Source organism: Papio anubis, chromosome 2 (genome assembly GCF_008728515.1).
Source record: "Papio anubis isolate 15944 chromosome 2, Panubis1.0, whole genome shotgun sequence".
In the NCBI taxonomy this organism is placed as follows: Eukaryota; Metazoa; Chordata; class Mammalia; order Primates; family Cercopithecidae; genus Papio; species Papio anubis.
Genome location: NC_044977.1, coordinates 135928083 through 135954044, shown reverse-complemented (window position 1 = coordinate 135954044; position 25962 = coordinate 135928083). Strand labels below are relative to the sequence as shown.

The window sequence follows — 25962 nt, the reverse complement described above, 5'->3', positions numbered from 1 at the left end:
TCAGTTCCTACAATGACATCCTTGAGATATGGTCACGGAACTTTCCAAAGCAGCCTTGGCCTCCTTCATGTCCGACAACCTGAGATAAGGCCACGCCACCGGCTAAGAGTTCCGCCAGAGGCCCAGCTCTCAGGAGGCCTCCTTGGTGCCGCCAGTCTCCCGCAGTCGTCCAACGTAGCACGCAAATCGGGTAGAAGCAAACTGGCTCGGATTCGGCTTCGGTTTTTCTCCCGGCCGGCGCCACAGGCCCCGCCTCCCGGGGCTGGCTCTTCGGTGCGAGGGCGGGAGGGGCGGAGCCGGTGGGTGCCGCGGGCTCCTCCTCCTAAGGGCGGGCCGCCGGAGACCCGGCCAGTTTTGCCGGCTGGGACGGGGCTGGGGGCGGGGCCAGACGCCGCGAGCCCCTCCTCTCGAGGGCCGGCCGGTTTGGCGGCGGCTGTGGAGGGTATCTGAGGCTCGGCTGCCAAGCCGAACGGGCTCTGGCTCCTCCCAGTGGCCGGCCGGGGCGGAAGCAGGAGGCGGGGGCAGCGTGCGCGCTGCTGGTCTCCTCTCCCGCGGCGCTGGGGCCCGCGCTCTGCTGCTGTTGCTCCATTCGGCGCTTCTCTGGCGGCTGGCTCCTCTCCGCTGCCGGCTGCTCCTCGACCAGGCCTCCTTCTCAGCCTCGGCCCGCGGCGCCGACCCTTCCGGCACCCTCCCGCCCCGTCTCGTACTGTCGCCGTCACCGCCGCGGCCCCGGCCCTGGCCCCGATGGCTCTGTGCAACGGAGACTCCAAGGTCAGCGTGGGGGTCCCTGCAGCACCGCATCCCGGCGGAGGCGAGGCTCCCGGACCGGGGAGCCACCCCGCGGGGCCCTTCCCCACCCCTTCCCCCAGCCCGTCCGCGCAGCCCTGCGGCCCGGGCAGCCATGCGTCGGAGAGTCCCTGGTCGGGGCCTGTGGCATGATTTTTCTCGGGAGCGGCAATGCTTTGTTGATTCTGTCTGCGTGTCGAGGTCCGGGCGTCGGGGAGGGCATCAGCTCCCGCGGCCGCGCCGATGGCCCCCGCCTCCCCCGCGCCGCTGTGGGGCGCAGAGCCCGCGAGCGCGGCCCGAGGGTGGGGGTAGGGAGGTGAGCAGGCGTGTGTGTCTGTGTGTCGTGGTGGGGGCTTCCTTGGCTCTCACCCCGTCCCTTTGGGAGGCTGGGGGCCTGTTGTGGCGTTCCCGTGGCCCGCCGAAGGCAGGGCAGGGTCGAGGCCTCCTGTGCGGCGTTGGAGCTGGGCCGGCCTCTGGTCTTCCCGCCACCCGGTTTCCCGCCTGCCCTCGGCGAGGCCCGCTCCATTTCCCCCGCCGGCCTTGGGCTCCGTAGCGGTTAGGTCGGTTCTGGACGAACCCCGCGGGGCTGCACCGTCTTCCCCCTCCCCCCACGCCCCCGCAGGCCCGCGTGAGGGCTGGTGGCCCCGGGGTCGCGCACTCCGTTCCCCCTCCCCGCTTCCTTCCCAGAGAGGAAAGGGTGTGTGTCCAGGTCCCGCCCCCGTCCAGTTTACTCCCTGTCTAGCTTGCTGGTTTGCGGGGTAACCCGCTTCCCCGCCTTTGGGGTCGCTCCCCGGGATGCGAGCCGTGCCAGCTCGCCCGAGGGCTGGACAGTCGGGAGTTCCGGAGTGCTGGAAAAGTTGCCACCTTGACGTACCCGGCGGGGAGAGCACGTTTGACCGCTGCTGCGCATCTCCTCGCCTCCAACTCACTTTTTTCTTAGACCCTTTCTCGTACTTTCGTCCCGCTTCTGAATTGGGCACCTTCGCTTTCACCTCTGTATTACCATTTTCATTGGCCTGGAGTTCTTTCCGACCTTCACTAAGTCAGTTTTGCCTGCGGGAAACCGCGCAGTTTTGAACTGCGATTTACTTGAGTAAGATATATATACCTCCTCCTGTACGCTGTTGAGGGCCTAGCTTTAGGAAAAAACTTAATTAAATTTGATTCGGGAGGTGGGATTATATACTTCGAGTGGAATTTGGTGCTCTACGTCAGATAATAGTGCTTTATACAGGCAGAATTTTAACATTCTCTTTAAAAGGTGCTCAAGGGTCACGTCTTAGGAGGTACTCTTGAATGGTTGCTTAGCACCTGGTAGTAATTCAAAAAGTATTTGTTGAACAAATGAGTAAAGATTATAAGGTAGCTGATTTTAACTCTTTTAACCAAGGCACCAGTGGTGCTTGGGTCCGGGGAGCTCTTTCTGAGGGTTGTAAAACTGGTGAAGAACACACAAACCTTTAGTTTCTGACCGCAGAAGCAAATGTAAACCTCATTGTTCAGCTCTTTCCTGCATACTAGTTTACTTGCAAAGCATTTTTCTGTCTAGTTTTGAGCCTTACAACTCATTGGAAAGATTCATCTTTATGCTGATAGATGAAATAACGTGTTAGAAGGACTGAAAATTTATGGGCTTTGAAAGATACATAGTGCGTTTGAGAGGAGTGTTTTCACAAAACTAAGTGACAGGAAAGTGTTAAGATCTCTTTCCAGAGTATATAAGAGGATTTTTCTTCTTCCTAACTGGTATTTTTTGTTTTGCTCGACTTGGAATTACAAAGATAATCTTATCCGTTTGCTATATTTGAGCCTAAGGTGAATTAATTTTATTTCAAGGTTCTTTATGTTTTATAGCATAATTAAACATTTAAAAAACTATGTGAACGATTAGTTTTGGACTGAATTGGAAGCATTTTCAGGAGGAACATCTGGAGAATTAACATATTTAATCAAATCTGTGATCATTGTATGTACCCCTGAGGATAAAAAAAGTCCTGACAAACCATAACATGCCATTGATCATAAACATTTTAAGTAAAGAGATATTAAATATGGGAAATACCTTATATCACCTACTATATTATGCGTATTTCTAAGAGGCCCACCTGGAAATAAGTAGGAGTCTTATTTTGCATAGCCTACCATTGAACCACCTTTCCCTTGGGAGGAAGGGCTTGCTTTGTACATTGATTGGGCCTTTGCTGTGTGTATCTTAGTTCATAAATTAAAAGTTGGGCAAGAGCTGGTTTTGATTTCTGTTTCTGGTACATTTCAGTTATCAGGATTTTCTGAAACAGCATTTTTGCATGATAGAAACTAGAGAGGGACCTAAAAGCTCTAAAAGCATTTGGGATATTTTAATTATTTTTTATAGACAGTACTTCATTTAATTTTTAATTTATATATTTTTTAGACAGGATCTTGCTCTGTCACCCAAGCTGGAGTGCAGTGGTGTGATCACAGCTCACTGTTGCCTTGACCTCGTTAGCCTCATGAGTAGTTGGGAGTACAGGCATGGGTCACCCCGCCCTGCTAATTTTTATGTTTTTTGTAGAGACAGGTCTCGCTATGTTGCTCAGGCTGGTCTGGAACTCCTGGGCTCAAGCGATCCTCCCACTTTAGCGTCCGGAAGTGCAGGGACTACAGTAGTGAGCCACTGTGCCTGGCCAGGATTTTACTTATTTAAATTTTTTTATTTCCATATGTTATTGGGGAACAGGTGTCATTTAGTTACATGAGTAAGTTCTTTTTTTTTTTTTGAGACGGAGTCTTGCTCTGTTGCCCAGGCTGGAGTGCAGTGGCAAGATCTCGGCTCACTGCAAGCTCCGCCTCCGGGTTCACGCCATTCTCCTGCCTCAGCTTCCCAAGTAGCTGGGACTACAGGTGCCTGCCACCTGTAGCTAATTTTTTTGTATTTCTAGTAGGGACAGGGTTTCACCGTGTTAGCCAGGATGGTCTCGATCTCCTGACCTCGTGATCTGCCCGCCTCGGCCTCCCAAAGTGCTGGGATTTACAGGCGTGAGCCACTGTGCCCGGCCATGAGTAAGTTATTTAGTGGTGATTTGTGACATTTTGGTGCACCCATCACCCGAGCAGCATACACGGCACCCAATTTGTAGTCTATCCCTCACCCGCTTCCCACGCTTTGCCCCTGAGTCTCCAAAGTCCATTGTGTCATTCTTACACCTTTGCATCCTCACAGCATAGGTGATCAGCTTTTCTTTAAAAACTTTTTATTATGGCAAGGGTGTATTTGACATAGTAACTTTCTTGAGTTTTATTAAGGCAGCATTATCAGAGTAGAGCTTTGGGTGACTTGTCAAGTTTCCTTCTCCTTTCCCCCATCTAAGGGTGAGACTCTTGTTTGTAGTAAAGGTGGTACCTGTCCTATCACCTTCATTGAGAGGTTATGACTAGGTTATATCATACTTGGATGAAAGATGTTTTATAAACACTCCCTTAGTGATTACAGGTAATACAGAATCTTTAATGGCATTTAATAATGTTAATTTTGGCCGGGCGCGGTGGCTCACGCCTGTAATCCCAGCACTTTGGGAGGCCGAGGCAGGTGGATCACCTGAGGTCGGGCGTTCAAGACCAGCCTGACCAACATGGAGAAACCCCGTCTCTACTAAAAATACAAAACTAGCCGGGGTGGTGGCACATGCCTATAATCCCAGCTACTCGGGAGACTGAGGCAGGAGAATTGCTTGAACCCGGGAGGCGGAGGTTGCGGTGAGCCGAGATCGCGCCATTGCACTCCAGCCTGGGCAAAAAGCGAAACTCTGTCTCAAAAAAAAATAAAATAAAATAAAATAAAATAAAATAAAATAATAATGTTAATTTTAAGTTTGGAATTTCCAAATTTAAGATTTTGAATGCAATGGGAATATAACCTGGGATTTTTATCCAGGATGCACTGAGAATTAAACAACTGTATCAACTTTTGTCACAACTTAGTAAATTTTTTTCTTAGATAAAAGTTAGATTTTTCAGATTTTATTCCGTTAGGATATTCGTTTAGAGTGGAAGAACTGCTGCAGACAAAAGGAATGGTTTTTAGTGTAGTATGTTCTTAGACTTGAAAGGTTTTGAAATTCCTCCAGGAATCTCAGATGACATTGCCTTTAGCGTGGGCCAACTTGTCACTTAAGGAAAACAATTCAGTCTTTTAAGAATTTTTACAAAAAGTATAGACTTGTCCTATACTTGTACAAATGTATTTGATACTTTTTTAAGGTTAATGAATTACACTCCAAAGGATGTTGTTTGAAGTAACGAATAATTATTTGCTACCCAGAATAATCAAATTTTACTGTTGTGAGACATTCTTAAACTTTGTTTTCTTTTTCTTCTTTTTTTTTTTTTTTGAGACAGTCTGGCTCTGTTGCCCAGGCTGGAGTACAGTGGCATGATCTTGGCTCCCTGCAACCTTCATCTCCCTGGTTCAAGTGATTCTTGTGTGATCCTTGTGCCTCAGCTACCCGAGTAGCTGGGATTACAGGCATGTGCCACCACGTCCGGCTAATTTTATATTTTTAGTAGAGACAGGGTTTCACCATGTTGGCCAGGCTGGTCTCAGAACCCCTGACCTCAGGTGAGTCGCCCGCCTTGGCCTCCCAGAGTCCTGGGATTACAGGTGTGAGCCACTACACCTAGCCTTAAACTTTGTGTTTTGTTTTGTTTGGTTTGGTTTTGAGACAGTCTTGCTTTGTCACCCAGGCTGGAGTGCGGTGGCATGATCTCCCCTCATTGCAACCTCCGCCTCCCAGGCTCAAGCAATTCTCCTGACTCAGCCTCCCGAGTAGCTGGGACTAAATGCGCATGCCGCCGTGCCTGGCTAACTTTTGTACTTTCAGTAGAAATGGGGTTTCACCATGTTGCCAAGGCTGGTCTCGAACTCCTGGGCTCAGGTGATCCGCCTGCCTTGCCTCCCAAACTGCTAAGATTATAGGCATGAGCCACCATGTCCGGCCCTGGCCTTAAACTTTGTTTTTATGCCTCTTTCTAACCTAAACCATGTTTAGATGCTGAAAATGAATGAAGGTATCAGGGTTAATGCATAGTTCTGAAGCACTTTGTGAATCAACAGAAAAGTAATTGTTTCATAGAATTTTAAATCTCTGTATGGCATATATAATTCTGGGTTGTGTAGAATATTATTCTTTTCATGCTTATTGTGGAATAGAGATGTTTCTGTATTTGCTCAAGAATGATGGTGGTTAAAAAAATAGCTTTATTATAGTAAAAACATAACAGTCAATTGCTTTTCTTGTTGGTGGACCCTTGCTATGGCTTCAGGTTCATGGTTTTGAGGACCTAGGAGATTATATAGTTAAGTTTATACACTCATTAAGATTGTTATGTGAAAGGGAGTAAGATCTCTAAACTGGGGCACATGAGCATAAAAAAAGAAGGTGTGGAAAATTTAAATTTATAATAATTGCTGCAAAATAAAATTGTAGATTTGCACAATAAAATTGTAGATTTGCACAATACGATTAGTAAGTAAATGGCAAAACTCCTTTAGCAAGAGTGTTCAGATTACTGTCTTCTGTACATTATACACAGGGACGTATAACATCTCTTTCCTGCATGTGTTACACAAATACCCCATATTTCCCAGTGACCCAGCTTATAATGGCCTTGAGGCTCCTGTGCATCTTGCAAGGTGAGGAGTGGCTGTAACACAACTGGGAGGTACATGAGTAGCTGGCAGGAACAGCAACTTCAGATATTTCTCCTATCATCACCCAAGACTAGATAGAGTTAGCTATCCTTAATTGCCTGTGTCCAAGTGTACTTGATTTTATCAGAAAAGAGTCAGGAAAGATGTGTTATCAGTATTTGGCATTCAGACTGAATGAGAAGTTAAAAGTGAGAACTCTGTTTGCTATGCTTGCAACCCACACGACACTAGACAAAGCCATAGCTGAAGGTGGTATTAAATATAAGGTGAAAGTTTAACAAACCCATCCTATTTTACTTTAATGCAGTTATTCATAGTATGTTGTTAAAAAGAAAAATCTGAGACAAATGTTAAGCTGGGTGGGATACCGGAATAACAGATGTACATCAGGAGAGTCCTGGGCAGACTGGACCATATGGTCACTCCAGTTATAGAGCACGTATTGTTCTGAGTTTGGCTCTGATTTCTCCCAGTGATATGTATTTAAAATTTGGCTAAAATTTAAGTCTAATGTGTATACATTAGCATTATTTTTCTGAGTTAATTATATAATAAGAGTATTACCCTAAAATTCTTGAAAATTGAGTGTCATTAATTACTTGTTTTTTAAAAGTGGTGAGCCAGCAATGCTGAACCTGACCAAGAGGTAAAATAATCTTCTCTAGTCTGCCATAACACTTGCAAGGGATGTTTCCCAAACCTTTAAAGCTGCCTGGGCATGTGAAGTTTTCTGTTTAGTTACTCCTGTTTGTCACTGGAAAAACAGTAGCCTTTTAATCTCAAAACTCACAGCAGTCCATGTAAATTTAATTTACTTCTGCCTCATTTGCAGTTTGGAGAACGAGTCTCAGTAATTCTCCTGAATACTATTACGAATGTAAATTTAGGACTCCAGATTTCTAAAATTCTGCTTCGGACAAATTTTGGATCAACGATCTCTGATTAATTTGGGAAATTTTAGATGAACAAAAGTACTTGTAGATACATCATTATTTTGATGTTACTGGTAGTAGTAGAACTTTATTATGCTTTATTATTTCTTTTTTTTTTTTTTGAGACAGTCTTGCTCTGTCACCCAGGCTGGAGTGCAGTGGCCGGATCTCAGCTCACTGCAAGCTCCGCCTCCCGGGTTCACGCCATTCTCCTGCCTCAGCCTCCCGAGTAGCTGGGACTACAGGCGCCCGCCACCACGCCCGGCTAGTTTTTTTGTATTTTTTAGTAGAGACGGGGTTTCACCGTGTTAGTCAGGATAGTCTCGATCTCCTGACCTCGTGATCCGCCCGTCTCGGCCTCCCAAAGTGCTGGGATTACAGGCTTGAGCCACCGCGCCCGGCCTATGCTTTATTATTTCGCAAGCAAATTAAAAGAAATTTTAGTCAACATCCATGTCCCCAATCTGGATTCTACCATTTACTTTTCTTTAAAAAACATTATTTTTATAATGGCTTTATTGAGATATAATTCACAGACCATGTACTTTGCTTATTTAAAGTGTCCAACCCCATAGTTCTTAGTGTATTCATAGATTTATACAACCATCACCCCCCATTTGTACAGTTAATTTTAAAACATTCTCATCCCCCCTCCCCCAAAAGATCCTCTGCCCTTTAGCAAAGGCCCCATTTTCCTGCAACCACTCCTCCCTCCCAATCCTAGTCAACCACAAATTCATTTTCTGTCAGTAGATTTGCCAATTGTCTTAGTCTGTTGGGGCCGCTAAAACAAAATACCAGAAACTGAGTGGCTTATGAACAACAAAAATTTCTGACAATTCTGAGTGCTGAGTTCAAAATCAAGGGACCTGCAGATTCAGTGCCTGGTGAGGGCCCACTTCCTGGTTCATAGAAGTGCTTCCTGCACTTCTATGTGCAAGGTGAGGGGCCTCTTTTTTTTTTTTTGAGAGTCTCACTAGTACAGTGGTGTGATCTCAGCTCACTGCAACCTCTGCCTCCTGGATTCAAGCGATTCTCCTGTTTCAGCCTCCTGAGTAGCTGGGCATGTGCCACCATGCCCAGCTAATTTTTGTATTTTTAGTAGCGACAGGGTTTTGCCATGTTGACCAGGCTGGTCATGAACTCCTGACCTCAGGCGATCTACCTACCTTGGCCTCCCAAAGTGTTAGAATTACAGGCGTGAGCCACTGTGCCCGGCCCCTAGGGCCTCTTTTGTAAGGGTACTAATCCTATCCGTGTGGGCTCTGCCCTCATGCTCTAACCACCTCCCAAAGACCTCGCCTCCTAATACCACATTGGTGATTAGGTTTCAACATATGAATTTTAGGGGGACACAAACATTCAGACCATAGCACCTATTTTGGACATTTTGTGACTAGAATCTTAAAATATATGGTGTTTTGTGGCTTTCACTTAGCATAATGCTTTCAAGGTTCATCTTGTAGCATGTGTAAGTACTTTATTCCTTTTTATTACCTGCTAATATTCCATTGTATGTATACCACCTTATATTTATCTACTCATCAGTTGGTGAACATTGGGTTGTTTTCACTCTGGATATTGTGAATAATGCTGCCGTGGACATTTCTGTATAAGTTTTTATCTAGACAAAAGTTTTCATGCTCTTGAGTATATATCTAGGAGTGGAATTTCTGGGTCATATGGTGACTCCGTTTAACGTTTTAGTGAACTGTCAGACTGTTTTCCAAAGCAGCTGCAACATTTTATATTTCTGTCTGCTGTGTAGCAGTATATGTTAAGATTCTCCAGAAAAACAGTAGGCTATAGACAGAGAAATAGATAATAGATATGTATATATAGAGAAATATGAGAGGAAATTTGTTAGGGGAATTGGCTGACACAATTATGAAGGCTGAGAAGTCCCACGATAGACTGTCTGCAGGCTGGAGAACCCACCAAGCTGGTAGCATTACTTCGTGTAAGTCTGAAGACCTGAGAACTGGGGGAGTCCATGGTGTAACTCTCAGTCTGAAGGCCTGAGAACCTTGGTGGAAGAGGGTTGGTAAGAGGACGATGGGAGAGTGGCTGCTGGTGCAAGTCCTGGAATCCGAAGGCCATATCCTGAAGTTCTTATATATAAGGGCAGAAGGTGTCCTAGCTCCAGAAGGGAGATAATTCGACTTTCCCCTGCCTTGAATTTGTTCTGCCCTGGCCTCAGCCTATTGGATAATGCCTGCCCACATTGGATGAGGGTCGATCTTCCTTTCTCTGTCTACTGATTCAAATGCCAGTCTCTCCTGGAAGCACCCTCAGAGACATACCCAGAAATAATCCTTTACCAGCTCTCTGGGTATTATTAGTCTAGTGAAGTTTATACCTGAAATTAGCCATCACTATTTCTCCACATCCTTTTTTTTCCCCTTGAGACAGAGTCTCTGTCGCCCAGGCCGGAGTGCAGTGGTGCTATCTCGGCTCACTGCAACCTCCACCTCCCCAGTTCAAATGATTCTCCCACCTCAGCCTCCCAAGTAGCTGGGATTACAGGCGTGCGCCACCACACTGGCTAATTTTTGTACTTTCAGTAGAGTCGAGGTTTTCCCACGTTGGTCAGGCTGGCCTCGAACTCCTGACCTCAGGTGATCCGCCTGCCTCGGCCTCCCAAAATGCTGGGATTACAGGCATGAGCTACCACGCCTGACCTACTTGTCTTTTTGATTATAGCCATCAGAGTCGCTGTGAAGTGGGATCTCATTCTGGCTTTAATTTGCATTTCCCTAATGACTGATTATGTGCATTTTTTCCATGTGCTTATTGGCCATTTATATATTTTCTTTGGAGAAATGCCTGTTCAGGTCTTTTGCCCATTTGTTTTTTTTTTTTTTTTGAGGCGGAGTCTCATGCTGTCACCCAGGCTGGAGTGCAGTGGCACAATCTCAGCTCACTGCAACCTCCACCTTCTGGGTTTAAGCAGTTCTCCTGCCTCAGCCTCCCAAGTAGCGGGGATTTCAGGGACCCTGCCACCATGCCTGGCTAACTCTTTTGCCCATTTTTAAATTGGATTATTTTTCTTTTTTATTGAGTTTTAAGAGTTTTTTGTTTTGTTTTGTTTTTTAAGTCTAGAGATGTTTCTTGTCAATATGATTTGTGATTATTTTCTGCCATTCTATGGATTATCTTTTTACACTTTCTTAATGGTGTTCTTTGAAGCACCAAAACCTTTAATTTTGAGGCTTAATTTATTTCTTCTTTTGTCACTTTCATTTTTGGTGTCATCTAAAAAACTGTTGCCTAATTCAATGCATATCACAAAGATTTGTGTAATTACCTATGTTTTCTTATAAAAGTTTTATAGTTTTTGCTCTTATTTATGTCTTTGTTTCATTTTGAGATCATTTTTGTATCTTTTCTAAGGTGGATTTAATCTGACTTATGGTTTTTTAACAGACTGGCTCTTAGATTTGGATGACTGTTGGCCTTGTTATTGACACGCTGGCAGAGCTTGACCGTCAGTGCCCCGGAAGGCTGAGGGTAACAGTTGCTCATTGTGGTAGTATCTTTTTATATCAGCTTTGTATCTTTAGTATCGGTTTGTGGAGAGAGGTGGTAGTTTAAAAAACTTACTAATAGGTGTTTTGTTTTGCTTGTTTTTATTGTGGTAAAATGTACATGCAGTGAAGTGCATAGATCTTTAAGTATGTAGTTTGAGTTTTGACATATATATGTACTCATGTAACCGTCACCCCAATTGATATAGAACATTTCTGTCACAACATTCCCTTGAACAACAAATAGAATCAGAAGCCCTCTGGATTTAACAAAGTTATGTTTTTAAAAAATGCAAACTTGGTGCAGTATTTTTAAGTAAAAACTTTTTTCAGTTATTAAAATCTTTATCGGTTTGTCTGTTAGGCATATTATCCTGTCTAATGTGGTACATCTTGGGTTAACCAGGTCTGTCTCTCTAGAGGTTAATAGTGCTTCCCAGTGGTTTCTTTTCTCTGATGTCTTTCCTTCATTAGTTACTCCCTTATTAAAAGAAAACGATAAATGTGCATTTGTATTTTAATGTCTAAAGCTAAAGAATCAGTGTAACGTTTATCATAAAGACAAAGTCACAGAGAGATGACCATAATTATAGACATTTGGTACAATTTTGACTTACACTCTTTGTATTTCTGTTGTATATGGCCAGCAAAGGCAGAATCAAAACATGTTATTAATATTTATTTGTTGTATATATTTATGGGGCACAATGTGATGTTTTGACAAAGTATGTTGTTAATTCAGAGCCTGCTATGGATGCTTTGATATTAGTTTTTTGGGTTTTTTTTGAGATGGAGTTTTGCTCTTGTTGCCCAGGCTGGAGTGCAATGGCGTGATCTCGGCTCACCACAACCTCTGCCTCCTGGGTTCAAGCGATCCTCCTGCCTCAGCCTCCCAAGTAGCTGGGATTACAGGCATGTGCCATCACACCTAGCTAATTTTGTATTTTTAGTAGAGACGGAGTTTCTCCATGTTGGTCAGGCTGGTCTCAAACTCCCAACCTCTGGTGATCCACCCGCTTTGGCTTCCCAAAGTGCTGGGATTACAGGCATGAGCCACTGTGCCCAGTTTGATATTAGTTTTTTAAATGTTACTTAGGCTGGTGGTAGAAACATCTTCACAAAGGCATATGATATACTAATTTTTAAAATTGTACTGTGGCATTTCAGTTAGCTATTGCCACAGTAATGCTGATTAACAATCATAAAATCTAAGTGGCGTACAAACATAAGCATTTATTTTTTGCTTATGAGTTTGTGGGTCAGCTGACATTGCTCAGCTCCACTTGATCTTGTCCTTTTCCTGAGACTAGTACACTCATGATGTTATGGTGGCAGAAGCCCAAGAGGCAAGTGGAAACACTAAGACTGCTTAAGGCAGCAGGGCCTGGTGGCTCACACCTGTAATCCCAGCAGTTTGGGAGGCTGAGGTGGGCGTTATCACTTGAGCTCAGGAGTTTAGACCAGCCTGGGCAACATGACGAAACCCTGTCTCTACTAAAAATACAGAACATTAGTCAGGTGTGGTGGTGCACGCATGGGGGGTCCCAGCCACCTGGGAGACTGAGCTGGGAGGATTGCTTGAGCCTGGGAAGCGGAGGTTGCAGTGAGCTGAGGTCGTGCCACTGCACTTTAACCTGGGTGACAGAGTGAGACCCTGTCTCAAAAAAATAAAATAAAATAAAATAAATGAAGACTGCTTAAGGCTTGGCGTACTATGACTTTTGCCCTCGTTACGTTGGCCAAAGCAAGTCTTGTGCTTGAGCCCAGTGACAAAGGTGAGGGAAGTGTATTCTATCTGTAATAGGACAAGCTGCAGACTCAAGTGATAAAATCATAGATACAGGAAACGGTGAAGAATTAGGGCCAATGATGCAGACTGTTGTATATGGAAAATTGAAAACATTTGCATAAGTACAGTGAAGAGTATAATGATCCCTCATGTCCCTATCCAGTTCAGCAATTATCAACATGTGACCAGTCTTTCATTTATGTTTATGTAGTGCATCACAGTAAGATAGTTACATATGTCTGGTTGTCTGTTTTTGTGTGTTAAGCTGCATTGGTTGATTCAGATATTACCAACTTATCCATCATTATCAGGTTTCTCATTAACCTTTTACCTAATGGTTTTAATAGCCACTGTTTTTCAGTGCTTCTCAAACATCTGTAGTGAAGACCATTTTAAAAAAATTTCCAGTACTGAGGACTGCTACTTTTGTAAAATACAATATATTTCTAGACAAATGAAAATATAAAATCTAATATATTTTAAAAGCCCCCGATATTTATTATAGATGCAACAGAAATAAAATTACTTTGTCAACTTGTTATGCAAATTTATGGATGCTTATGTAAAACTTATGTATTCTTTTTTTGTCATGAACTGGTAACAGTTTACTTAAAAATGTTCCTTCGCTAACTATGTGGTTACTCTGGTAGAGTCAGAATACATGCGTGATTCATTCTCATTATCAGTATTATTTTACCAATTTTGTAAATAGTTTTTTCAGGTTTTATTCATTATTTCCAATGGTGCAATTAATGTATGCTGTATAATAGAAAGGGTCACATGTAGAAAAGAGACTGGGTTTATGAAGTACAAAATAGTAACATCATGAAAAATGGACCACATACTACCTACATACTAAACACTTGTGAAATTGTGACACTCCATTACTTAAAGTTTATTTTTTTTCTTTTTGTTTTTGAGACAGAGTCTCACTTTGTCACCTAGGCTGGAGTGCAGTGGCACGATCTCAGCTCATTGCAACTTCTGCCTCCTGGGTTCAAGCCATTCTCATACCTCAGGCTCTCAAGTAGCTAAAACTGTAGGCGCAGGCTACCACGCCTAGCTAATTTTTGTATTTTTAGTAGAGATGGGGTTTCACCATGTTGCCCAGCCTGGTCTCAAACTCCTGAGCTCAAGTGATCCACTTGCCTCAGCCTTCCAAAGTGCTGGGATTACAGGCATGAGCCACTGCGCCTGGCCTAATTTATATCTTAAGGAAAAAAATGTATAAATATCTTAAAAATACTTTAGGAATAGTGATCATATGATAATCAAAATTAAGAGTGTTCACAAATTCAGTATATTTAGAAAAATATAGCCCTTTGATTATCTTTCATCTCTTCATAAAAACTGTCTTGTGTTTTAAGGTCATCTTTAGTACACTGATAGTATGGGAAGATGAACTGAAGAGAACGAGTCAGAGTTTGGGTATACATTTGTATTGTTTTCATTTCTTCGCTTCTTTGCAAGATACCTTTGGTTCTTCATGCAAGCAGGCTACACATGTGCACACACTTGAAATCACCTTCAAAAGTAATTTTTGTTAAAATAGTAGATCTCCGTCACCACAGGAATGCAGAGTGAGTCAGGACAACTAGAGGTGAACGTAAGAAAAAACCCAAGGAGTTTAACAGAACAGAATTGATCAGACTGAACGCAGTTCAGAACTTTTTGTTCTAATATTTTAATAATTTGACAACAGTTTTTACTGAATGTTTACCCTTTTCAAAATTGTGTACGTTGCCAACTTTAGGAAACAAGCAGATTGATTCGGGCTGATTGATACTGGTTTAAACCTACCCAAAGATAACCTTGTTCCTCAGTTGGCTAATGCTTGTTATTGAATAGAAAAACTAGCTATAATGAAGATTTTAGGGATTTAAATATCACGAGGCAGGCCAGGCATGGTGGTTAACACCTGTAATCCCAGCACTTTGGGAGGCTAAGGCAGGTGGATCACCTGAGGTCAGGAGTTCAAGATCAGCCTGGCCAACATGGTGAAACCCCGTCTCTACTGAAAATACAAAAATTAGCTGGGCATGGTGGTGCACTCCTGTAATCCCAAGTACTCAGGAGGTTGAGACAGGAGAATCACTTGAACCTGGGAAGGGGAGGTTGCAGTGAGCTGAGATTGCACCACTGCACTGCAGCCTGGGCAACAGAGTGAGACTCTGCCTCAAAAAAAAAAAAAAAAAAAATCACAGGGCAAAGAACAATATACTTTCATTTAGTCAACAGTGCCAACTTTTCTTAGTTATCTGAGAACTGGTCACATACGTATATTGTGTCAACAAAATAATATTGCCTTAACTTTCTGGAAAGACAAGTCTTAGGATAATTGAAACTCGAGGGGAAAATAGGCATTGATTTCAAAGGTTAAAAAATCAGATTAGAAATTGTGGCCCTGAACCAACTTTAAATTTCCGCTCAAATTAGAAGAAAAAGATAATAGAGAATTGTTCTATTTTCTTACCCCTAGTGTTCATAATGTACAGATTACATACAGTAGAACTGTATTCATTTTACCTGAGAAGATAGAATTCGTCCACCCAATTCCATGGTTTGGGTATGTGTATGGGGTTCTGGCTGTCTTTAGGTGGGTGCTAGAACTGGTATCTAAGTTAAAGCTAAATTGCTTTTTAGTTCATTGATTTAGATAGTATATTCAGCTGTTCATTATATTCTGGGATGGTGCCCACATGAACTTGAAAGGAAATATTGGCCCCTTGTGATAGGGTAGAAGAGAGTCTGGATTACTTTGAAAAACTAAGAGATGTGTTTGGTTAGCAAAAGAAGATGAAACTGCAGTCAGGTACAAACTGGTTCAGTTAAGGAGGAAAAATAATTGAATTTGAAACAATATACATAACACGTAGAAATTAAGTAGTCTTTAATGAATACCTGCTAGCTTCAGATCTCATTAGGGAAAAGAGTTTTCTCAGTGTATGAAGTTATTAACCAAGAGCGGTGAAAAGCTGAGATAACATTATATGTCAGTAGAGACTTGTATTTCCCAAACCTATCGAACATTGAAAACTTAAACATAGTAATTTATTGAAGGCATTCCCATAGAATCCTATGTGTTGTGTACTCAGATTAAAGGAGGGAGTGAAAATGAACTCAGATGAATTAAGTGATTGAAATTTTTGTTCATATTGTTTAATAGCTACACATTTGTTAGTATAAGACCAATGGAACAACAGTGGTCATAATTTAGGCAACATGAAACAGTTGGTAATTGGTAAGCATTGCTTCTATGACCAAATGTAGATCTAATACTGTGCATTATTGCATCAGGGTATGTCTTGTGACTTCCAGATTTTCTCTCAGGTATAAACACAGTTTTCTAAAGGCATTTTATACATTTGTTACCTAAAACGAACAACTATGTAACTGTCATCTATACCTAGAATTTTTTATCAGAGGTATTTCAGATTTTGGATTTCGGAGTATTTGTATTATACTTACTGTTTGAGTGCCACTAATCCAAAAATCCAAAATGCACCAATGAACATTTCATTTGAGCATCATATCGGTGCTCAAAATTTTTCAGGTTTTTGGATTAAGGATGTTTAACCTGCATGTAGAAAGAGACTTATTTAGACAAACTTGAAAGACTCATGTCCTACTTACACGTGGGTTTTCGTTTTGTTTTGTTTTTTGTTTTGAGACAGAGTCTCGCTCTGTTACAGCCCAGGCTGGAGTGCAGTGGCATGATCTTGGCTCACTGCAGCCTCCGCCTCACAGGTTCAAGTGATTCTAGTGCCTCAGCCTCCAGTGTAGCTCGGATTACAGACATGGCTGTTCTATGGGAAATTCCTTGAGACACACTGGGAATCCCTTTCCCTAAAGGAAAAGCTTTTCTGCAACTTTATGTAACTCAATATGAGTAACAATTAACAATGGCAATAATAGTTGTGTCATTGGACTAGTGGAATTTTAAGATATATTGTAATTTCAGAGATGCCTGGCTGCTTTCACTTGGCAAGTTTGAAATGATTCATTCCTGTTTTGGGGATTTTTCAGCCAGAAAAGACAGCATACCACTCTGGAGCTATAGAGAATTTTAAGAGCAGTTTTGGCTAAAGAATAGGCCAGGTTCTTACAGGTCTTGGGAAATATTTTGAGCTTTATTGAACATTCTAAGAGGAAGTCACTGTAAGGTTTTGAGCAAAGGGAAGATTTGAATCTGATTATTTTTTTCTTTCTTTTAAGCACACTGGCATGTTATCCAAACTCAGTATCACCAGCAATGGAACAAAATGACATTGTGTCTTTGCCATTGTATCACATCAAGAGGAGGCATGGTAACATTACCAATGTAAATTTCTTGTTAAATGTTGATCTAGAATTTGATCATGATACAACAAAGAGATCCAGTGTGGGACATTCTACAAAAAGCTGGTCTGATCTTTAAAAAAGGTCAATGCCATAAAAGACCATACAAAGGTGAGGAGTGAATAGTTGAAGGAGGCAGTGAATGAAAATGTGTGTGCTGTGTGTGTGGTCCTTGATAGATTTTTTTAAAAACCATGGATTTTTAAAAAAACCATAAACACCTTGTTTTCAACAATTGGGGAAACTTATATGTAGATAATTATCAGTTTTAACTTTCTTGGATGTGATAATGATATTGTAGTTACATAGGAGATTGTCCCTGTTTGTAGGAGATGCATGCTGAAAAGGTTTTGGGGGAGTGAAAGGTATACAGTTTATTTTTAACTCGTTCAGGTGGAAAAAGTATATGTAGATGGAAATAAAGCAAATATAGCAAAATGTTACTGATTATTGATATAGATGAAGAGTGGTGTTTATTATACCAAACTTTCAACTTTTCTTTAGGTTAAAATTTTTAAAAATAAAAAGGGGTAGGGTAGAATAAGTACATGGTAAGATAACAGAACTACAGAGTCTTAAACTTTTTGATTTAACACTTTAGGTTCCAGCTTCATTCAGTGTTACATGTGAGATGATGGCCTCTTATGAAAAACCTTGGTAAAGTTTATCAACATTCCTTTTTTTTAATTATTAATTTTTTTTAAGAGATAAGATCTTGCTGTATTGCTCAGACTAGTCTACAATTCCTGGGCTCAAGTAATCCCCCCACCTTAGCCTAAAAAATTATGTGTGCTTTTAATCTAAAATACCCAAAGGTTTTTTTGTTTTTTTAAATCCAGCAATTTTGCTGGAGTATGTCTTAGGGTTGGTCGTTCTGAGTTCATAGACTAATGTTGATTCATGTTCTCTCTTGCCTTGTGTAATTTTTAAAGTATCTTTTAGCTCCTATAGAAATGGTATATTCTAGTTTTGATCTGAGGATGTCTTTCTGGCTTACTGTCATAGAGACATCATTCTGTTCTTTATTCCTTCTATTTTTTATTTTTATTTTTTTTGAGACAGGGTCTCGCTCTGTCACCCAGGCTGGAGTGCAGTGGCATGATTATGACTCACTGTGGCCTCAACCTCCTGGGCTCCTCTCACCTCTGCCTCCCGAGTAGCTAGGACCACAGGCACGTGCCACTACTCCCAGCTAATTTTTTTTTTTTTTAAGACAGAGTTTCACTCTTGTTAAGGCGAGAGTACAATGGCGTGATCTCAGCTCACTGCAACCTTTGCCTCCAAGGTTCGAGCGCTTCTCCTGCCTCAGCCTCCCAAGTAGCTGGGATCACAGGCATGCGCCACTACACCCAGATAATTTTGTATTTTTAGTAGAAATGGGGTTTTACCATGTTGGCCAGGCTGGTCTTGAACTCCTGACCTCACCTGCCTTAGCCTCCCAAAGTGCTGGGATTACAGTGTGAGCCATGGCACCTGGCCTAATTTTTGTAATTTTTGTAGAGACAGGATTTCTCTGTTACCCAGGCTGGTCTTGAACTCATGGGGCTCAAGCGATCTGGCCACCTCCACCTCCGCCTCCCAGAGTGCTGGTATTACAGGCTTTAGTCACAGGGACCTGGCCTCCCTTCTTCTTACTTTTAGTAACTTTGTATGGGATTTAACTTCTATACTTTGTTTCCTTTTTATGTGAATTTAGTTTTCCTCAACTTTTAGAAGGAAACTAGTCAAGATAATGTTTCTAACTTTATATAACTCCCTCTTCTGTTAAAAAATTATGGCAGTTGTTTTCTAAGGATTCCTGGCTCTGTCCCTGTGCCCCATGTTAGTCTGTTCCTTCCCCTTTTTCCTGTCCTGTTGATTTTGATTCATCTCCCAGCAGTGACTCTTCATAGCAGGCCCTCTCCTGGAAAGGATCTCTGACTGGTTAGTGTCAAGGGTTCATGGGGGTTGAACTCCTCTGGCCCCTTTATGCCTTACCTTGGGTTCCCTGTTACTTGTGTATTATTGGTGTGGACAAACCTCCTCCTAGTGCGCTGCAGTTCTCTAATTGGCTGCTGTGCCTTCTGGGTCATACCTCTTGGGTGTTGAGAATTCTCCTGTTTTCAGGTCCTTTAATAAAGCTGGATTGCTTCCCATGTAGGTGCTATAGCACTAGGGTTTGTGACTGTAATAGTCTGTCACCACCAACTTGTATTTTGGGGTTCTTGTAAAGGTCATTGCTATCTAGTTGTTCAGTAGTTATGTGGGATCCAGGAAAATCCAAAACATTTCCATCTCTACTTTTCCAGAATCTGCTAGATCTTCTTGCCCCATTCTTAAAGAGTTTGCTGTATATGGTTTAGTTTTTTCCTTAATATTTTTTTCTTGATATCTTAAAATATATCTTTATGAATATTGCCTACTTTATTGTGATGGACTCAGGGCAGTTGAGGGGTAGTCACCTTAAGTCTTTAGGCATTTGTCTTTTTAATAACTTTATGTAAATAGATGTGGTAGATTTTCCTGTCTTGTGATGCTGAATTTTATTTGTCTCTGCACTGATGTGACTAAGTTTCTTTTTTCTCATTAGGGTGGTTTTTCTAATCTCTTGAAGTCCAATTATCAAACTTTTCAACTGTGTGTGAAGTGGGAGTAAATAAATTCCAGGTTTTGAGGGAGAGGAACTTTGCCTTTACTAGCGGGAGCGTTTTTGCTTTCTCCTGAATCGTCAAAGCTGTGACAGTTGCTGCATAGGCAAGGTCATACCCAAGGTAGAAGGAAATAGGGCAAGAATTCAGTTTCTTCAGTAACTTCTTGTGGCACAGAATTGAACATTTATTGCTAAGAAAACAGGAATATTCTTTTAAAATACCTTTTTTGAGTAAAGATTAGTTTACTTAAATACAGGCAGTCCTTGCTATGCAGGATAAGTAAAACGACTAAAAATAATAATGCAAGCTGAAACCGTGCAAAGCAATTTTAATAGTCAGTGGGAAAATTACAATTGCTTTGTGATCTTTAAAAATTTTTGTTAAAACACTAAAATCTTTTGTCAATTACAAAAGTATAGGGGAACAAAAAAATAAAACTACTGTTTACTACAGTGTAACTTAAAATACTAAGAACATTGAGAATTAAAGTACTTTATTTCTTTGTAAAAAGCTTGCCAGTAGTAGTTTCAATAGTAGTTTAAAGAGTACTTCTCTGTGTCTTTTCTGTGCCGTGGTTGCTTCCAACATTTTATCCTTTGCACTTTTAATGTCATGAAATGTCCTAGAGTTTCTTTAATGTGAACTATTTTCCTGGAGTCATTTCCTCTGGGATGTTGCCATTCTTTCCATCACAACCAGTTTCCTCACTGATGTTGATAAGTTCCCTGGCTGTATATCTAGAGGCCCTGAAACCTTGTCAGCCTTGCCATAGTCAGCATTTTCTTCTATAACTCCATATATTCAAATTTCACTCCAGTATTATCACTTTTCATTTCTTTGCTGCACTTTCATCTTTGTTGGCCAGCCCCATTTGGATTATCTGTATTTTTTTTGTTTTTTGTTTTTTTTTTGAGACGGAGTCTCGCTCTGTTGCCCAGGCTGGAGTGCAGTGGTGCGATCTTGGCTCACTGCAACCTCTGCCTCCCAGATTCATACCGTTCTCCTGCCTCAGCCTCCGGAGTAGCTGGGACTACAGGTGCCCGCCACCACGCCTGGCTAATTTTTTGTATTTTTAGTAGAAACAGGGTTTCACTGTGCTAGCCAGGTTGGTCTTGATCTCCTGACCTCGTGATCCGCCCACATCGGCCTCCCCCAAGTGCTGAGATTACAGGCGTGAGCCACCGTGCCCGACCAGATTATCTGTATTTGTAAAAAGTCCTTTGAGGTTTATCACTGTAAGACAGGCAACACACTGCACTCTTGGCTGTTTGTTGTCCAGTGACCAATCACCAATAGAATGAAAGAAGGGAGGTGATTGGTCACTGATCCTGATGTTCATCTGTTATTTATATGGTGGTTTGTGGACTGAAGAGCTGGCAATGAAGTTTGTCCTTTATGTAATTACTTACAGTAATGTATGATAACTGAAATTTGAGCTATGTTGTTGGGGACTGGTAATTAAACCTTGGTATAAACCATAGTAATTGAAATTTGTGCATATTAGGATTATGCAAGTCAAGAACTCCGCCTGTAATGTAAAAAAGCATACTTAGATTTGGTAAAAATGGTAAAGATAGTAATGGGACTGAGTCTGAGAAATTTATGCAATAATGTAGTGCTTAAAAATATTTTTTAAAAAGTTAAGATTATTTTGAGATACGTTCCATCAATACTGAATTTATTGAGAGTTTTTAGCATGAAGGACTGTTGAATTTTGTCAAAGGCCTTTTCTGCATCTATTGAGATAATCATGTAGTTTTTGTCTTTGGTTCTGTTTATATGCTGGATTACGTTTATTGATTTGCGTATGTTGAACGAGCCTTGCATCCCAGGGATGAAGCACACTTGATCATGGTGGATAAGCTTTTTGATGTGCTGCTGGATTCAGTTTGCCAGTATTTTATTGAGGATTTTTCCATCGATGTTCATCAGGGATATTGGTCTAAAATTCTCTTTTTTTGTTGTGTCTCTGCCAGGCTTTGGTATCAGGATGATGTTGGCCTCATAAAATGAGTTAGGGAGGATTCCCTCTTTTTCTATTGATTGGAATAATTTCAGAAGGAATAGTACCAGCTCCTCCTTGTACCTCCAGTAGAATTCGGCTGTGAATCCGTCTGGTCCTGGACTTTTTTTGGTTGGTAGGCTATTAATTATTGCCTCAATTTCAGAGCCTGCTATTGGTCTATTCAGGGATGCAACTTCTTCCTGGTTTAGTCTTGGGAGGGTGTAAGTGTCCAGGAAATTATCCATTTCTTCTAGGTTTTCTAGTTTATTTGCGTAGAGGTGTTTATAGTATTCTCTGATGGTAGTTTGTATTTCTGTGGGGTCAGTGGTGATATCCCCTTTATCATTTTTTATTGCGTCAATTTGATTCTTCTCTCTTTTCTTCTTTATTAGTCTTGCTAGCGGTCTATCAATTTTGTTGATCTTTTCAAAAAACCAACTCCTGGATTCATTGATTTTTTGGAGGTTTTTTTGTGTCTCTATCTCCTTCAGTTCTGCTCTGATCTTAGTTATTTCTTGCCTTCTGCTAGCTTTTGAATGTGTTTGCTCGAGCTATTTATGACAAATCCACAGCCAATATCATACTGAATGGGCAAAAACTGGAAGCATTCCTTTTGAAAACTGGCACAAGACAGGGATACCCTCTCTCACCACTCCTATTCAACATAGTGTTGGAAGTTCTGGCTAGGGCAATCAGGCAAGAGAAAGAAATCAAGGGTATTCAGTTAGGAAAAGAAGAAGTCAAATTGTCCCTGTTTGCAGATGACATGATTATATATTTAGAAAACCCCATCATCTCAGCCCAAAATCTCCTTAACCTGATAAGCAACTTCAGCAAAGTCTCAGGATACAAAATCAATGTGCAAAAATCACAAGCATTCTTATACACCAGTAACAGACAAACAGAGAGCCAAATCATGAATGAACTTCCATTCACAATTGCTTCAAAGAGAATAAAATACCTAGGAATCCAACTTACAAGGGATGTAAAGGACCTCTTCAAGGAGAACTACAAACCACTGCTCAGTGAAATAAAAGGACACAAATGGAAGAACATTCCATACTCATGGATAGGAAGAATCAATATCGTGAAAATGGCCATACTGTCCAAGGTAATCTATAGATTCAATGCCGTTCCCATTAAGCTACCAATTACTTTCTTCACAGAATTGGAAAAAACTGCTTTAAAGTTCATATGGAACCAAAAAAGAGCCTGCATCTCCAAGACAATCCTGAGTCAAAAGAACAAAGCTGGAGGCATCACGCTACCTGACTTCAAACTATACTACAAGGCTACAGTAACCAAAACAGCATGGTACTGGTACCAAAACAGAGATATAGACCAATGAAACAGAACAGAGCCCTCAGAAATAATACCACACATCTACAACCATCTGATCTTTGACAAACCTGACAAAAACAAGAAATGGGGAAAGGATTCCCTATCTAATAAATGGTGCTGGGAAAATTGGCTAGCCATAAGTAGAAAGCTGAAACTGGATCCTTTCCTTACTCCTTATATGAAAATTAATTCAAGATGGATTAGAGACTTAAATGTTAGACCAAATACCATAAAAACCCTAGAAGAAAACCTAGGTAATACCATTCAGGACATAGGCATGGGCAAGGACTTCATGTCTAAAACACCAAAAGCAATGGCAACAAAAGCCAAAACTGACAAATGGGATGTAATTAAACTAAAGAGCTTCTGCACAGCAAAAGAAACTACCATCAGAGTGAACAGGCAACCTACAGAATGGGAGAAAATTTTTGCAATCTACTCATCTGACAAAGGGCTAATATCCAGAACCTACAAAGAACTTAAACAAATTTACGAGACAAAAACAACCCCATCAAAAAGTGGGCAAAGGATATGAATAGACATTTCTCAAAAGAAGACATGCCTACAGCCAACAGGCACATGAAAAAATGCTCTTCATCACTGGCCATCAGAGAAATGCAAATCAAAACCACAATGAGATACCATTTCACACCAGTTAGAATAGTAATCATTAAAAAGTCAGGAAACAACAGGTGCTGGAGACGATGTGGATAAATAGGAACACTTTTACGCTGTTGGTGGGGTTGTAAACTGGTTCAACCATTGTGGAAAACAGTATGGCGATTCCTCAAGGGTCTAGAACTAGAAATACCATATGACCCAGCCATCCCATTACTGGGTATATATACCCAAAGGATTATAAATCATGCTGCTATAAAAACACATGCACACGTATGTTTATTGCGGCACTATTCACAATAGCAAAGACTTGTAATCAACCCAAGTGTCTATCAGTGACAGACTGGATTAAGAAAATGTGGTACATATACACCATGGAATACTATGCAGCCATAAAAAAGGATGAGTTCGTGTCCTTTGTCAGGACATGGATGCAGCTGGAAACCATCATTCTGAGCAAACTATTGCAAGAACAGAAAACCAAACACCGCATGTTCTCACTCATAGGTGGGAATTGAACAATGAGATCACTTGGACTTGGGAAGGGGAACATCACACACCGGGGCCTATTATGGGGAAGTGGGAGAGGGGAGGGATGGCATTGGGAGTTATACTTGATGTAAATGACGAGTTGATGGGTGCTGACGAGTTGGTGGGTGCACCACAGCAACATGGCAAAAGTATACATATGTAACAAACCTGCACGTTGTGCACATGCACCCTAGAACTTAAAGTATAATTAAAAAAAAAAAAGTTAAGATTAAGGAATTATAGAGAAAATCCACGAAGATGTGTGTGTGTTTGTGTGTGTGTGTGTGTGTGTATACAGTAACACTAAGGGTAAAGGTCTGAAAGGACAAAGTTTTAGTTTGTTCTGTGATCTTACTTTTCTACATTATTGCATATTCGTGTGACCAAAACCTTCATTTCTATGACCTGAGTAATTTCTTCTGGCACCGGATTGGGTCTCTCACAAATCCTCCTATGTAGATGACTGACTTGCTTGTTCCTTTTTTTTTTTTTTGAGACGGAGTTTCACTCTTGTTGCCCAGGCTGAAGTGCAATGGTGCAATCTTGGCTCATGGCAACTTCCATGTCCTGGGTTCAAGTGATTCTCCTGCCTCAGCCTCCCGAGTAGCTGGGATTATAGGCGCCCACCACAATGCCTGGCTAATTTTGTATTTTAAGTAGAGGCAGGGTTTCTCCGTGTTGGTCAGGCTGGTCTTGAACTCCTGACCTCAGGTGATCCGCTTGCCTCGGCTTCCCAAAATGCTGGGATTACAGGTGTGAGCTACCATGCCTGAACGCTTGTTCCTTTTTGCAGCAGAAGGAATAATGGTGTTGTAGGTGAGGCCTGCATTTATTTTTTGCAGATAAATGGAGAAGGGATGAAGGGTGGAAAAGATTACACAAGTGGCTAAAGGATTGACTTAAGGTTTTTATGTGCAAATTTTACAACTAGAGGGAGAAAACCTCCCTTAATATGTTTATTGTAAACATTTAGGACATATTGAAGAGTGTAAGGAAATAAAAATAGAAAATCACGTATAGTTCCATTACTTAGATGAACTACTTCATCTCTCTGTTAATATTTTGGTGTATGTCCAGCCATACTCTTCCTTTTTTATGCATGCATACAGACTTTTACACTTTTATACAAGCCATATTTAAGTGGCATTATACTGTATATGCTTCCTATAAGTGGATTTCCAGGGTACACAGAAACTTTTAAAGAATTTTTTTTTTTTTTTTTTTCTGAGACGGAGTCTTGCTCTGTCGCCCAGGCTGGAGTGCAGTGGCTGGATCTCGGCTCACTGCAAGCTCCGCCTCCTGGGTTTATGCCATTTTCCTGCCTCAGCCTCCCAAGTAGCTGGGACTATAGGCGCCCGCCACCTCGCCCGGCTAGTTTTTTGTATTTTTTAGTAGAGACGGGGTTTCACTGGGTTAGCCAGGATGGTCTCGATCTGACCTCGTGATCCACCTGTCTCGGCCTCCCAAAGTGCTGGGATTACAGGCTTGCGCCACCGCGCCCGGCCAAGAGTTTATGTAAAATTTAAAATATACAAAATAAAAAAGCAAACAAACAAAAAATCCAGGATAGAGACCAGATTAGTACAATGAACTTAATGTACCTATCACCCAGCTTCAGTGATTTTAGTACCTGAGCAATCTTGTTTCATCCATAGCCACCTACTTTTGCATTATTTTGAAACATCTTCCAGGTAAGTATTTCAGTATATTTCAGTTAGCAACTTGACATTTTGCCAAATTAACCTTCCTGAAAAGTGTATCCATGTATACCTGACA

At 41.6% G+C, this 25962-nt stretch overlaps 1 protein-coding gene across 2 annotated transcripts in view; it reads left to right on the top strand.

Annotated features, from left to right (window-relative positions):
• The first annotated feature begins 408 nt into the window (after positions 1–408).
• GMPS (guanine monophosphate synthase) overlaps positions 409–25962 on the top strand; it is a 70260-nt gene continuing 44706 nt past the window's right edge. Inside the window, exon 1 of one of the 2 annotated variants that reach the window (XM_003894924.2) lies at positions 409–771. In XM_003894924.2, the coding sequence (XP_003894973.1) occupies positions 745–771 (27 nt within the window). In that variant the 5' untranslated portion in view covers positions 409–744. Of the gene's footprint in view, positions 772–16683; positions 17173–25962 lie in introns of those variants that run through there. The other variant, XM_009201485.4, reaches the window with a different exon arrangement.